Source organism: Bos javanicus, chromosome 29, assembly GCF_032452875.1.
Source record: "Bos javanicus breed banteng chromosome 29, ARS-OSU_banteng_1.0, whole genome shotgun sequence".
Classification (NCBI taxonomy): domain Eukaryota; kingdom Metazoa; phylum Chordata; class Mammalia; order Artiodactyla; family Bovidae; genus Bos; species Bos javanicus.
The window spans coordinates 49974642-49987678 of record NC_083896.1 but is presented as its reverse complement, the minus strand read 5'-3'; the positions used below and the strand labels follow the sequence as shown (position 1 = coordinate 49987678).

The 13037-nt window shown below is 66.9% G+C and overlaps 2 protein-coding genes across 8 annotated transcripts in view; one reads left to right on the top strand and one right to left on the bottom strand.

The window, feature by feature from the left end:
• The window catches only part of LSP1 (lymphocyte specific protein 1), a 40644-nt gene extending 30944 nt beyond the window's left edge, over window positions 1-9700 (top strand). For all 7 annotated transcript variants that reach the window (XM_061407395.1, XM_061407396.1, XM_061407397.1 and 4 more), the window contains 6 exons: window positions 191-234; window positions 3746-3827; window positions 4549-4683; window positions 4960-5037; window positions 5146-5248; window positions 9276-9700. In XM_061407395.1, the coding sequence (XP_061263379.1) occupies window positions 191-234; window positions 3746-3827; window positions 4549-4683; window positions 4960-5037; window positions 5146-5235 (429 nt within the window). In that variant the 3' untranslated portion in view covers window positions 5236-5248; window positions 9276-9700. The remainder of the gene's footprint in view (window positions 1-190; window positions 235-3745; window positions 3828-4548; window positions 4684-4959; window positions 5038-5145; window positions 5249-9275) is intronic.
• PRR33 (proline rich 33) lies at window positions 5685-12292 on the bottom strand. The gene is made up of 2 exons (XM_061407393.1): window positions 11947-12292; window positions 5685-8343 (listed from the first exon to the last, which is right to left on the bottom strand). The coding sequence occupies exons 1-2, from the start codon at window positions 12109-12111 to the stop codon at window positions 6739-6741; spliced, it is 1770 nt and encodes a 589-aa protein (XP_061263377.1). The 5' UTR covers window positions 12112-12292; the 3' UTR covers window positions 5685-6738.
• Between the last annotated feature and the right edge of the window lie 745 nt (window positions 12293-13037).

The window sequence follows — 13037 nt, the reverse complement described above, 5'->3', positions numbered from 1 at the left end:
AATGCCTTGCCTTCTGTCCTGCACAGGCTGCTGAATCCCTGCCATGCGGTGTTTGGCAGGGCCTGTGATGGGCATAAGCTGGGCCGTGGGACTGGGAGGGGGGCGCGGCACGCAGGGGGAGCAGCTGCGGGGCGGGGGCTCTGGGCCCCGCTCCGGCTTCAGAGGCTCCATCTCCGCCTGCCCTCCACAGCTCAGTGACAGGACCGAGTCCCTGAACCGCTCCATTAAGAAGAGGTATGTCTGGCTGCTTCCTAGGCAGGACCCAGTGTTCTCCAGGGGAAGAAGGACCCAGGGTTCTTCAAGGGGAGGCAGGACCTAGGGTTCTCCAGGGGAGCAGGGCCCAGGGGTTCTCCAGGGGAGCAGGGCCCAGGGTTCTCCAGGGGAAGAAGGACCCAGTGTTCTCCAGGAGAGGCAGGACCCAGGGTTCTCCAAGGGGAGGCAGGACCCAGGGTTCTCCAGGGGAGCAGGACCCAGGGTTCTCCAGGGGAAGAAGGACCTAATGTTCTCCAGGAGAGGCAGGACCTAGGGTTCTCCAGGGGAGCAGGACCCAGGGTTCTCCAAGGGGAGGCAGGACCCAGGGTTCTCCAGGGGAGCAGGACCCAGGGTTCTCCAGGGGAGCAGGACCCAGTGTTCTCCAGGGGAGGCAGGACCCAGGGTTCTCCAGGGGAAGAAGGACCCAATGTTCTCCATGGGAAGGCAGGACCCAGGGTTCTCCAGGGGAAGCAGGCCGCAGGGTTCTCCAGGGGAGCAGGACCCAGTGTTCTCCAGGGGAGGCAGGACCCAGGGTTCTCCAGGGGAAGAAGGACCCAGGGTTCTTCAAGGGGAGGCAGGACCTAGGGTTCTCCAGGGGAGCAGGGCCCAGGGGAGGCAGGGCCCAGGGTTCTCCAGGGGAGGCAGGACCCAGGGTTCTCCAGGGGAGGCAGGACCCAGGGTTCTCCAGGGGAGGCAGGACCCAGGGTTCTCCAGGGGAAGAAGGACCCAGGGTTCTTCAAGGGGAGGCAGGACCTAGGGTTCTCCAGGGGAGCAGGGCCCAGGGGTTCTCCAGGGGAGCAGGGCCCAGGGTTCTCCAGGGGAAGAAGGACCCAGTGTTCTCCAGGAGAGGCAGGACCCAGGGTTCTCCAAGGGGAGGCAGGACCCAGGGTTCTCCAGGGGAGCAGGACCCAGGGTTCTCCAGGGGAAGAAGGACCTAATGTTCTCCAGGAGAGGCAGGACCTAGGGTTCTCCAGGGGAGCAGGACCCAGGGTTCTCCAAGGGGAGGCAGGACCCAGGGTTCTCCAGGGGAGCAGGACCCAGGGTTCTCCAGGGGAGGCAGGACCCAGGGTTCTCCAGTTCTCCAGGGGAAGCAGGCCGCAGGGTTCTCCAGGGGTTCTCCAGGGGAGGCAGGACCCAGGGTTCTCCAGGGGAAGAAGGACCCAGGGTTCTTCAAGGGGAGGCAGGACCTAGGGTTCTCCAGGGGAGCAGGGCCCAGGGGTTCTCCAGGGGAGCAGGGCCCAGGGTTCTCCAGGGGAAGAAGGACCCAGTGTTCTCCAGGAGAGGCAGGACCCAGGGTTCTCCAAGGGGAGGCAGGACCCAGGGTTCTCCAGGGGAGCAGGACCCAGGGTTCTCCAGGGGAAGAAGGACCTAATGTTCTCCAGGAGAGGCAGGACCTAGGGTTCTCCAGGGGAGCAGGACCCAGGGTTCTCCAAGGGGAGGCAGGACCCAGGGTTCTCCAGGGGAGCAGGACCCAGGGTTCTCCAGGGGAGGCAGGACCCAGTGTTCTCCAGGGGAAGAAGGACCCAGGGTTCTTCAAGGGGAGGCAGGACCTAGGGTTCTCCAGGGGAGCAGGGCCCAGGGGTTCTCCAGGGGAGCAGGGCCCAGGGTTCTCCAGGGGAAGAAGGACCCAGTGTTCTCCAGGAGAGGCAGGACCCAGGGTTCTCCAAGGGGAGGCAGGACCCAGGGTTCTCAGGGGAGCAGGACTCAGGGTTCTCCAGGGGAAGAAGGACCTAATGTTCTCCAGGGAGCAGGACCTTTCTCCAGGGAGCAGGACCCAGGGTTCTCCAGGGGAGCAGGACCCAGGGTTCTCCAGGGGAAGAAGGACCCAGGGTTCTTCAAGGGGAGGCAGGACCTAGGGTCCTCCAGGGGAGCAGGGCCCAGGGGTTCTCCAGGGGAGCAGGGCCCAGGGTTCTCCAGGGGAAGAAGGACCCAGTGTTCTCCAGGAGAGGCAGGACCCAGGGTTCTCCAAGGGGAGGCAGGACCCAGGGTTCTCCAGGGGAGCAGGACCCAGGGTTCTCCAGGGGAAGAAGGACCTAATGTTCTCCAGGAGAGGCAGGACCTAGGGTTCTCCAGGGGAGCAGGACCCAGGGTTCTCCAAGGGGAGGCAGGACCCAGGGTTCTCCAGGGGAGCAGGACCCAGGGTTCTCCAGGGGAGCAGGACCCAGTGTTCTCCAGGGGAGGCAGGACCCAGGGTTCTCCAGGGGAAGCCAGGCCCCAGGGTTCTCCAGGGGCACAGGACCCAGAGTTCTCCAGGGGAAGGCAGGACCCAGGGTTCTCCAGGGGAAGCCAGGCCCCAGAGTTCTCCAGGGGCACAGGACCCAGTGTTCTCCAGGGGAAGCAAGCCCCAGAGTTCTCCAAGGGAAGGCAGGACCCAGGGTTCTCCAAGGGGAGGCAGGCCCCAGGGTTCTCCAGGGGAAGCAGGCCCCAGGGTTCTCTCCAGAGGAAGCAGAACCCAGGGTTCTCTCGAAGGGAAGGCAGGCCCCAGGGTTCTCCAAGGGAAGCAGGACCCAGTGTTCTCCAAGGGGAGGCAGAACCCAGGGTTCTCCAGGGGAAGCAGGCCCCAGGGTTCTCTCCAGAGGAAGCAGAACCCAGGGTTCTGTCGAAGGGAAGGCAGGCCCCAGGGTTCTCCAAGGGAAGCAGGACCCAGTGTTCTCCAAGGGGAGGCAGAACCCAGGGTTCTCCAGGGGAAGCAGGACCCAGGGTTCTCCAGGGGAAGCCAGGCCCCAGGGTCCTCCAGGGGAGCAGGACCCAGGGTTCTCCAAGGGGAGGCAGGACCTAAGGTTCTCCAGGGGGAGCAGGACCCAGGGTTCTCCAGGGGAAGCAGGCCCAAGAGTTCTCCAGGGGAAGAAGGATGCAGTGTTCTCCAGGGGAAGAAGGACCCAGTGTTCTCCAAGGGGAGGCAGGCTCCAGGGTTCTCCAAGGGGAGGCAGGACCCAGGGTTCTCCAGGGGAAGCAGGCCCCAGGGTTCTCCAGGGGAAGCAGGCCCCAGGGTTCTCTCCAGAGGAAGCAGAACCCAGGGTTCTCTCAAAGGGAAGGCAGGCCCCAGGGTTCTCCAAGGGAAGCAGGACCCAGTGTTCTCCAAGGGGAGGCAGAACCCAGGGTTCTCCAGGGGAAGCAGGACCCAGGGTTCTCCAGGGGAAGCCAGGCCCCAGGGTCCTCCAGGGGAGCAGGACCCAGGGTTCTCCAAGGGGAGGCAGGACCTAAGGTTCTCCAGGGGGAGCAGGACCCAGGGTTCTCCAGGGGAAGCAGGCCCCAGAGTTCTCCAGGGGAAGAAGGATGCAGTGTTCTCCAGGGGAAGAAGGACCCAGTGTTCTCCAAGGGAAGGCAGGCTCCAGGGTTCTCCAGGGGAGCAGGACCCAGGGTTCTCCAGGGGAAGGCTGAAGAGGGGGTCCATGAGGTGGAGATCTGGGGCCTGAGAGAGCTGTGGCGGCTGCTCAGGGTGAGGCCCAGAAGCTGAGTGAGGGCTCCTGGGCAAGACCCTTCTCTCCTCCAGTAACAGCGTGAGGAAGTCCCAGCCGGCCCTGCCCATCTCCAAGATTGATGAGCGGCTGGAGCAGTACACCCAGGCCGTCGAGGTGGGTACAGGCGCCCGCACTTTCTGCTGAGCCCTTGCTCCATCCAGCCAGAGTCCCTCCACTGATCCTACAGCCCCCAGCCAAATAACACCCTTTTATTCAACTAACCATCTTTCATCCGACCAACACTACTCCACCCTTCCACATTCTTCCATCTAGCCCTTTATCCATCCAACCAAGGTTCCTCCATTGATCCTATCCCCACCCCCACCACCCCCATCCAACTAACACGTTGTTTATTCAACTCTCTCTTCCATCCAATCTACACCACTCCTTGCAATCAACACCCCTTTATCCAACCAATGACCCTCCAGCCAACCAATGCCACTGTGTCCAACCAACACTTTTCCATTCAAGCGATGGCCCTCCATGTTCCTCTATCCAACCAACACCTCTCCATGTAACCAATGTCCCTCCTCTAATTCCACACCCCTCTATCCAACTAACACCCTTCCATACAATCTGCTCCCCTCCACCCAACCAATCCCCCTGCATTCAGCCACTGTCTTTCCACCCAATTTCTTTGTTCAATGGACGTTCTTCTATGCAACCAACGCCACTCACCCCGACCCACACACCTCCATACAACCTGTATACCCTTTCACCCAACTAACTCCCATCCACCCAACCATCACTGCATCCACCAAGGCCCTTCCGTTCAAGCCCTGCTCCTCCAACCCCATGCCCGAGCAGAGCAAGGATGGTCCTGTCTCCTCTGCAGATCGCAGGCAGGACCCCCAAGCTCACCCGCCAGCCCTCCATCGAGCTGCCCAGCATGGCTGTGGCGAGCACTAAGAGCCGCTGGGAGACGGGAGAGGTGCAGGCTCAGTCGGCCGCCAAGTCCGCCCCCTGCAAGGTAGGCGTCCATCCTGGGGCGGAGCCGGGCCCCCTCGGCACAGCAAGCGCGGGCCGTCCGGGCTGAAGAGCGGGCTGCAGGGCCCGTGGTGGCCGGCCTGGTCCCTGGGGAGGGCTGGGGGCGCGGCTTCCGGGCCTCCTCCGTGGGCGCTCCCCGCAAGGGGGCACGTGGGCCGGCCCTGCGGCCCTGGACCTGCGAGGCCGGCGGGTGACGTGCCCGGGGCTCCCAGTTCCCCCAGCGGGGGCCCGCAGCGACGCGGCTTCCTTCTGCCCCAAGGATATTGTGGCCGGAGACATGAGCAAGCGGGATCTCTGGGAGCAGAAAGGAGGCCCCAAGACTTCGTCTACGGTCAAGGTGCGTCGGAAGGCGGCAGACGCAGGGGGCGGGTCCAGTGGGTGGGCTGGGAGAGCGGCTGTCTCCCTCCGCGGCTCTCACCTTGGCCCCGGGCCTTCTTCCTGGCAGAGCACCCCGTCTGGGAAGAGGTACAAGTTTGTGGCCGCCGGGCACGGGAAGTACGAGAAGGTGCTTGTGGACGAGGGCTCGGCGCCCTAGGCCCCTCTGTCTGGTGAGTCCGCAGCAGCGGCCCACGTGTGATGTGTTGTGCCTGAAATTTGCCTCCCGGGCGCCTGGTGGCAGAAGCCAGGAGGAGGCTCCTGAGGGCAGAGCGCCCGGCTCAGGGCCGGCCGGAGCCTGCCCCTCTGGTCCCCCTGCCCACCCCCGTCCTGGGGTCCTGCCCCGCTCCCCCTGACAAAGCTCTGACTCCCTTCTGGGAGGAGCCATGATGCCCTGTCTGCACCGCTTGGGCAGGCGAGGCCTTCCAGGGCACTGCAGGGCGAGCGTGGCCGGAAGGGGAGTCCTGGAGGCTCGGTTCCCGCCCATCAGTGGGCTCAGGGTCTCGGAGGGGCCAGAACCTTGGGCGCTCCCTGTTATCTCAGTGGGAGCTGCTCCTGTGGCTACCGCCCGCCCCATCGCCTGGTGGAGGCAGAAAGACAACCGCAGCGTGGTCATGCACACTTTTATTAGTGGCCTGGGTCCCAGGATCCATGTACAGCTCCCGTCACGTCCCCCTGCCAACCACCTCCTTCCCTGCCGAGTCCTGCCCACAGCACCTCCGTGTTTCTCCCCCACTGCTGGTCAGAGCCCCAGTGGTCCTGAGTCAGACCCCCTCTGAGGGCACAGTGCAGGCCCCACGGCTGTATGAGGCCCTGGGCCCCCTTCCCCACCTGTCCAGGCCACGGCTGGTCCTCGCTGCTGGGCCAGGCTGCTCTCCCCCAGTCTCCTCATCCAGCCTCGAGGCTGAGACCCACCTCCTGTCTCATCAGCAAATCCTCCCTGAACTCGGCCCTCAGTCTGGGGGAGCAGAAGCCACAGCACAGGGCGGCAGTGAGGGGCCGGCTCCCCCCCCGGGCCTCGACCTGCTCCCAGCGCTGGCCAGGGCCCTGTCCTCGGGCGGCACAGCCGCCAGGGCAGCCCACGGAGGTGACCCCGCCCAAGCCCAAGCCCCCAGCCACTACCCACCCCCACGGAGATGCAAGTCTCCCCCACTTTCTAGGCAGAAGGGAGCGGCCCCAGAGTCCTTGTCCCGGCACGTGTCAGGACTCACCACCCGGAGCTCCCGGGGTTAAACCCAGCCCAGCTCCCTGGAGCCGGGCAGACCCTCCTGAGCAGCCATGGCCCCTCCAGGCTCTGCTGGTGACCGCCCCCTGCAGCCCCTGCCCCAAGCCCTGTGCAGACGCCCAGGCTGGCCCTGCCCTGCGAGGTTACTCAGACAACCCTGACCTCGAGGCGGCCTCCTGAACTGTCTGCCTCCCCAGAAGTTCACTCCCAAAGCCCCCACACTCTACCGCAAAGCAGACCTCTCTCTGCTCCTCTGCACCATCCAAACCCGCCTCCTGCTTAACCCCCTTCTCCCGCTGTGGTCCTTCCTGCTCCCGTCCGCCCCACCGCCCCTCCGGACCCCCAGGCCGCCGGGTTCTTCTCTTGAACAGCTTCAGTTTCCCAGCTGGACACTCAGCCCCTCTTGTCCACCCCACAGCCCTGGGGTCACCCAGCTGTTCAGTGGAGCCTCCAGCCAGCCGCCGTCCGGTTGAAGTTCTTGGGCTGGGGGTTCAGGACCAGGACCGGGGAGGTCACAGGATGGGGTCGGGCAGCCACCTCCTGCAGCTTCCGGGCGTTGAAGCGAGGCCGGTAAAGGAAGGGCAGGCGCCTGAGACCGGCCAGGGTGCACACCCCAGCTCCAGGCCCCGCCTGGCCACTGCGGGACTCGGCCACGGACACGCGGTAGAGCACCGCGTCCCACATCTTGGAGGCCCGGGAGGCGGGGGGCCGGGGCTCCAGGCTGGCAAGGGTGGTCTCGCCCTGGTCCACCTGCCCCGGGCTGGGCTCCGGCCCTGGGAACTTGGGCTCCTCCAGCTCCTCCAATAGCTGCTTCTTGAGGCGCATCCAGCCGCTGAGCTGGGGCCTGGCTGCGGCTCTGGGGGCCGGGCAGGGGTGGGGGCCTGCCAGCGGGGCGGGGGGCGAGGCCCCGCGGGAGCTGGAGACTCTCTCAGCCTCAGTGGCAGGGCCAGCTGTGGGGGGCTCCTCCAGGCGCCCGGGTTCGGGGGTCCCAGAGCCTGGCCTGAAAGGTGAGGGTCCCGGCGAGCGGTAGGTGGGGGTGATGGGCACCACCACCCGGGTGCCAGCCTCCCTGGGCACCGAGGCCTGCAGGCCAGAGGGAGGCCTGGGCACTGGGGATGCCGCAGGCCAGGGACTGGCCACCTGCGTCCCAGTGGGCAATGGGCGGATGTGGGCCACGGGGATCAGGGGCTGAGCCCCGGGAGGGCAGGGGGCCATGTGCTGATCCTGGGGGGCTGCCGGGGGGGGCTCGGGGGTCCCGCCCTGCGGGGATGGCACCAGTCGGACATGCACTTGGCTGACGTGGCTGCCCCTCACTGCAGGGGCCACTACCTGGGTGAAGCCGCTGGGGCACCGCGCGGGTTCCGGGGCCAGGGCTGTGAGCTGGGGGCCCGTGGCCCTGAAGTGGGAAGCCAGGCTCCTGCGCTGGGCTAGGCTGAAGGAGAACGTGGACCTCTGTGTGGGGGAGGCTACGTGGTGGATGACAGGGGTCGGGGGGCAGCGGGGTGTGGCGGCCACAGCCACTGGGGCCTCGGCAGGGTGTGGGGCCTCAGCCGGATGGTGGGCGTCAGTGGGGTGCGGGGTATCAGAGGGACGCATGGCCTCTGCTGGACGCGGGACCTCCACCGGATGCGGGGCCTCCAGGGGATGCAGGGCTTCGGCCAGACGTGGGGCCTCTGTGGGATGCAGGGCGTTGGCTGGGCGTGGGGCCTCCCTGGGATGCAGGGCCTCGGTGGGGCGTGGAGCCTCGGTGGGGCGCGGGAGCTCAGCTGGACGCGGGGCCTCCATGGGACGTGGGCTTGGGGCCTCCTGGTCACGGCTGGCCTCGCTCACGGGGGACAGGGAGGTGCGGAAAGCCCCGGGCGGAGCGGGGGGCCCGCCCCCGCCCATCCTCTTCCGGGCCGCCTTCCTCAGGAGCTTCTGCAGGCGCAGGTTGTCCTTTCCCGGCTTGGGCAGCAGAGGTGGTGGTGGTCCAGGGGGCCCCGGGCGGCACGGCCCAGCCGTCCCAGGGGCCACGGAGGCAGCTGAGATGAACATCACTGCTCCCTGGGGCGGGAAGGAGGAGGCGGTGATCCCAGCCCTCTGCCCGCAGGTCCCGCCCCTGAGGGGGGCACACGGCCCCCTCGTCTGCAGGGGGCCCCCAGGTGCACTCTAGGCGGCATGTGTGCAGTATCCATCAAGGGGGCGGCCCCAACATCACCCCCAGACTAGAAGTGAGCCCACCGCGGCCCAAGGTGCCTGGTGGGCACGCAGAGGGGCCGGGCCGGGAGACCCACGGGCGGGCGCTAAGCTGGGGCACGTGCTGGGCCGGCCGCCCGCAGAGGCAGGAGGGGCGGCCGCCCACAACCGTGAGAGCCGCCTCGCCGTCGCCGGGCTGACCACAGGCGCGTCCGCTGCGAGCCGCGGCGAGGTGGCGGCCAGCGGCCGGGAGGCAGGGGCAGCGTCCCGAGCGGTCGGCTGGGCGGAGGCGGGAGCTGCTCCCGCCGAGCTCCGGCTAAACGGGATGTTCCCGCAGGCCTCCCGGCGGGCTGGTCCCGGCCAAGCCACCCGCCCTGCTTTGTGGGCGCCACGTGCTCACAGGGACGTTGACGGATGGCGCCCGGGCAGAGCGGGGGCCACTGGCTGGGAAGGGGGAGGCCAGGGCTGCGGCCGCAGAGCCTCTCTGTCAGGCAGGAGCTGGGGGGCCCGGGAAGGGGTCTGCTCCTGGCTGCTGCCTGCAACTGGAGGACTAGGACCTCCTAGGGAAGAGCGGGGTGCCCAGGCCGAGTCCTTCCACCCTGCACCCTGAGCAGGGTCCAGGCGGCAACGTCGGGAGCCAGCCTCCAAGTTGGAAGGGGACCAGGGAGGCTGCTCCTGGCAGCCGGAGGGGTTGGAAGAGCGGCCCCCAGAGAGAGGCTGCAGGCTGCAGCGGGCAGGGTGGTGGGCCCTCCTGGGCTGCGCCTGACGCCCCCCCCCACACCTCCCCATGTGTGTTTCAGCTTTCCCAGGAGCAGGGCACAGGCAGCAGCAGGTCCTGCTTCCCCGTCCGCACGCCCAGGGGAGAACCCGGCCAGATCCGCCCCCTGCCCCCCGAACCCGACCTTGCCGAAGAAGCTGCTTCTCACGCCTGCCTTCGCCCCGAAACCCTGGCAGCTCTTGCTGCGGGGCCCTCCGACCTCGCCCTCCAACATGGCACTCACTGCCCCCCACAGTTCCAGGAGGAGAGGAACTCTGGCTGTTGGTTGGTGAAGGGACGCCCTCCAGAGAAGCCGCAAGCTCCCAGGGAAGGCGCCGTCAGTGCTGGGAGCGGCCACGTGCCGGGGTCTCCAGGTCAAGAGCCACAACCCCTGCCCTGCCTGCATTGCCCCCCGCCCCCCGCTGGCAGCCCCTCCACCCTGTCCAGTAAAGCTTCCATGTATCTCCACGTGCTGGCTCTCTGGGCTCACTGACGGGGGCGGGGAGGGAGCATGGCTGTCTGGAAGGGCCATCCACCTTGCCCAGTGGTGGGGTCCAAGCCTCTTGTCTTCCTTCAGACTTGGACCCTGTCCTGTCCAGTAGCCTTCTGCGCGTGGGGCTCTGGGGTCTGAGGGGTGTGGCGGCCAAAGTCAGGGTGCAGCTGACCGTGGGCTCAGTCCTCCTCCGGCGCATCTGTGGCGCTTGCCCCCAGAGTCTGCAGCCCCCGAGACCGGGCACATGCCACTGCGCCCCTAGGCTCGGCCTCCTCTGAGGACGAGACGTTCCTTAGGGTTATCCCCATCCCGGTACCCAGGAGATTTGGTGGATAGGTGGATGATGGATGGTGGATGATGGACGGATGGAGGGTTAAGACGCATGGACAGATGGAGGGATGGATAGATAGGTGGAGGGAGCGATGGAGGGAGGGATGGATGGAAGGAGGGTTAAGGTTGACAGACCGATGGATGGGGAGGGAAGGAGAGGTAGGTGAGTGGATGAATGGATGGATGGAGGGTCAAGGTTGATGGACAGATGGAGGGATGGATGGATGGATGGATGGATGGATGCATGGGGAGGGAGGGAGAGGTCAGTGGGTGGATGAATGGATGGATGGAGGGTCAAGGTTGATGGACAGATAGATAGAAGGAGGAGGGGATGGGTAGGCAGATGGACTGGTATGGAAACGAGAGGTGAGGCCTCCTTGGGTGATGGATGGCTGGATAAAGAGCAGGTGGAGGGCGGGCCTATAGAAGGATGAGAGGTAGATGGCAAAAACACCACTGTGCAGAGTAGACGGCAGAAGAGACAAGACAGTCAGACCATGCCTGCTTCAGGGGCACCGGCGGGGAGGACGGGCGGGCGGGTAGACGGATGGGTGGGCGATGGGAGGCGGGAGTGAAGGAGGGAGGGGAGCAGAAGGCGACTGTGGCGTGAGCGGGCACCGAGTGCATGGATGGGCGGGGGTGGGGTGCGGCTGGGGCTGTCCTTCCGGGCCCGTGCCCGCCCCCCGGCCTGCATGCGGGCCCACCGCGGGGCCCTGCTGCCCTCCGTGTCAGGGGAGCCCCTTTGAAGAGCAGGCCCCCTGGCCCTCTGGCGTCCCAGGCCTGGGTCTGCTCAGAGCCCGTTTTCTGAGGTCTCCTGAAGGGGAGCACAGATACGGGCGGGCCAGGAGGGCTAGAACCTGGGCACGTCACATGGCCTGTCGCCCATGGCCCCTCCGAGAGGGCGTCCAGGGCTGTGCCCACCAGCTGGGGGGGCATCTCCCAGGGAAGGAGGGCTTCTCGTCCACCCGGCTGGATGGGACGTTACGAGGGCCACAGGCAGAGGCGGCCCCCTTGGTCACTGGTCAGCGAGTGGGGCCCCGAGGGCCAAGGGGTGGGCAGGGCGGGGCAGGAGAAGCAGCCGGCCACTCAGCCCACACTCAGCCCAGCCCCTCTCAGGGTCCTGGCCTCAGGGGCAGGAATCCAGGGCTTGTCTCCTCTGCTGCGGCAGCATTGTCAGGGCCTGGCCACCGCAGCGGTCAAGAGGCTCGGAGGGGCCGCCACCCGGTGTCCGGCCTCTGCCCTCCATCTTGACTGCCTCAGTGGCCCCCCAGGCAGCCCCCTGCTCCCCAGCTCTGAGCACGGAGTGCCAGCCCCACACAGCGCAAACCAGCGACCCACTACAGAGCCCGCAGAAGCGCTCGGGGTATGTGGAGGTGGCCACCCAGGCTGGGAAGGGCTCACCCCGAAGTGCTGTGTCAGCGGCTTCTATCTGGGGCCTGGCAGGGCCTGAGCCCATGGGCTGGGCCGACTGGGAGCTCAGACTGGCACTGGAGTGGGCACCCAGGTCAGCTCAGGGCTACCAGGCGAGGTTCAAGGTCTCTGGGCCCCACCATCCCCAACCATGCACATGGGGGGCCCTTGCCCTCCCCCACACAGCTGGAGGCCAACCCTGCAGGAACCTGAGGGGGAACAGGCCCCCCACAGCCTCCTCCCTGCTCCGTGGCTCAGCTCAGCTTTGCTTGCTTGAGAAGCCCACCCCAGCCCACCCTACTCTGTCCCTGGGCCGAGGCCCTGCCCCGTCAGCCCTCAAACTCTTCCTGGGGTTCAGTCAATCCCTTGCTGCAGCCCTGCGCTGGGCTGCCCAGTCCGTGCCTCCAGCCCAGGTCCCCAGGCCCAGGGGGAGCCCAGCCCTGCCCCCTCCTCCTGGCCTGGCACATGGGGTGTGGGTTACCTGTTGCAGGCCCTGGGCAGCCGGCGGCCGTACAGCAGCACCCGCTCGACGCCGTCCTGCAGTACCCCCGGCCTGGCGCCCCAAGAGGGAGGTCGCCGATACCCAAAATAAAACCTGCCGCGTCCCTCTGACCTCAGCGCCCGCTCTCTGGCGCTGCCTGCTCATGGGCGCGCTCCTGCCAAGGCCAAGGCCGCTGAGCGGGCAGCCACCCTCCTCTGCTGGCCGAGCAGGGTCACTGCAGGGCCGAGGAGTGCCCACCTGCGGGTAAAGACGCCCCAGGCCTGGGCGAGGTGTGGCCAGCCGCTCCGGGCACCGGCGGCCGGTGGGGCCAGACGCACACGAGCCCCTACTGTGCTCACCCCAGCGTCTCCCTGCATCTGTGTCCAGGGGGATGGGGTCACTGTCAGCAGAGCATGGGGTGCCCGCCTGAGAAGGGCTATCAGCCCCCACCATGGGGAGCAGATGGGGCAGGGGGCCCCCAAGAGCAGCCCAGGGCTCTCATTCAGATGTGTCTTTACAGCTGAGCCTGCTGGACATAGAGTTGGTCAGCATTATCCCAGGGTCAGCGCTGTGTGTGGCCTGTCCCAGGATCCGGGCTGGAGGAGGGGTTCAGAGTCCCTGCGAGGGAGGCAGGACAACCCGGCGCCTCTGCTTCGGGGGCTCCCCACCCCCAGGGGCTCTTGGGGGGCGGACAGGATGGGGGCTCCATCCACCCCCTGGCTGAGGATGGCGGGCCCACCCTGCCTGTCTCGAGCCCCACGGCCTTATCTCCGGCTTGCAGAAATTGGATGAGGTGCTGAGGGAAACCTTCCAGAAGGCTTGGGGGACCGGAGCAGGGCGCAGAGCCAGGGGGCTCCAGGGCTGGGGTGTGAGGGCGGCCGTCCTGACACCCCTGGCCCTCAGCCTCCGGAGGACAGGACCCTCATCTGAGTCTGCTGGGGACCACCCCCCGGCCTGGCCCCTGGCCCACCAGCCTCGGCTCTGGGTCAGGCCAGCATCCTCGGAGCAACCACGGCCCCACCGAGCCTCTTGGATCTTTCAGACCCCTCTCCCCTGCTCTGCATCTCGGCTCCCCTACCCAAGGGGCAGAC

Excerpts from the sequence above, each read along its gene's own strand:
- PRR33 (XM_061407393.1), bottom strand. The coding sequence starts at position 12,111 with ATGAGCAGGCAGCGCCAGAGAGCGGGCGCTGAGGTCAGAGGGACGCGG. Across the intron at positions 8,344-11,946 it reads CTGCCCAGGGCCTGCAACAG|GGAGCAGTGATGTTCATCTC; the intron begins GTAACCCACACC and ends TTCCCGCCCCAG.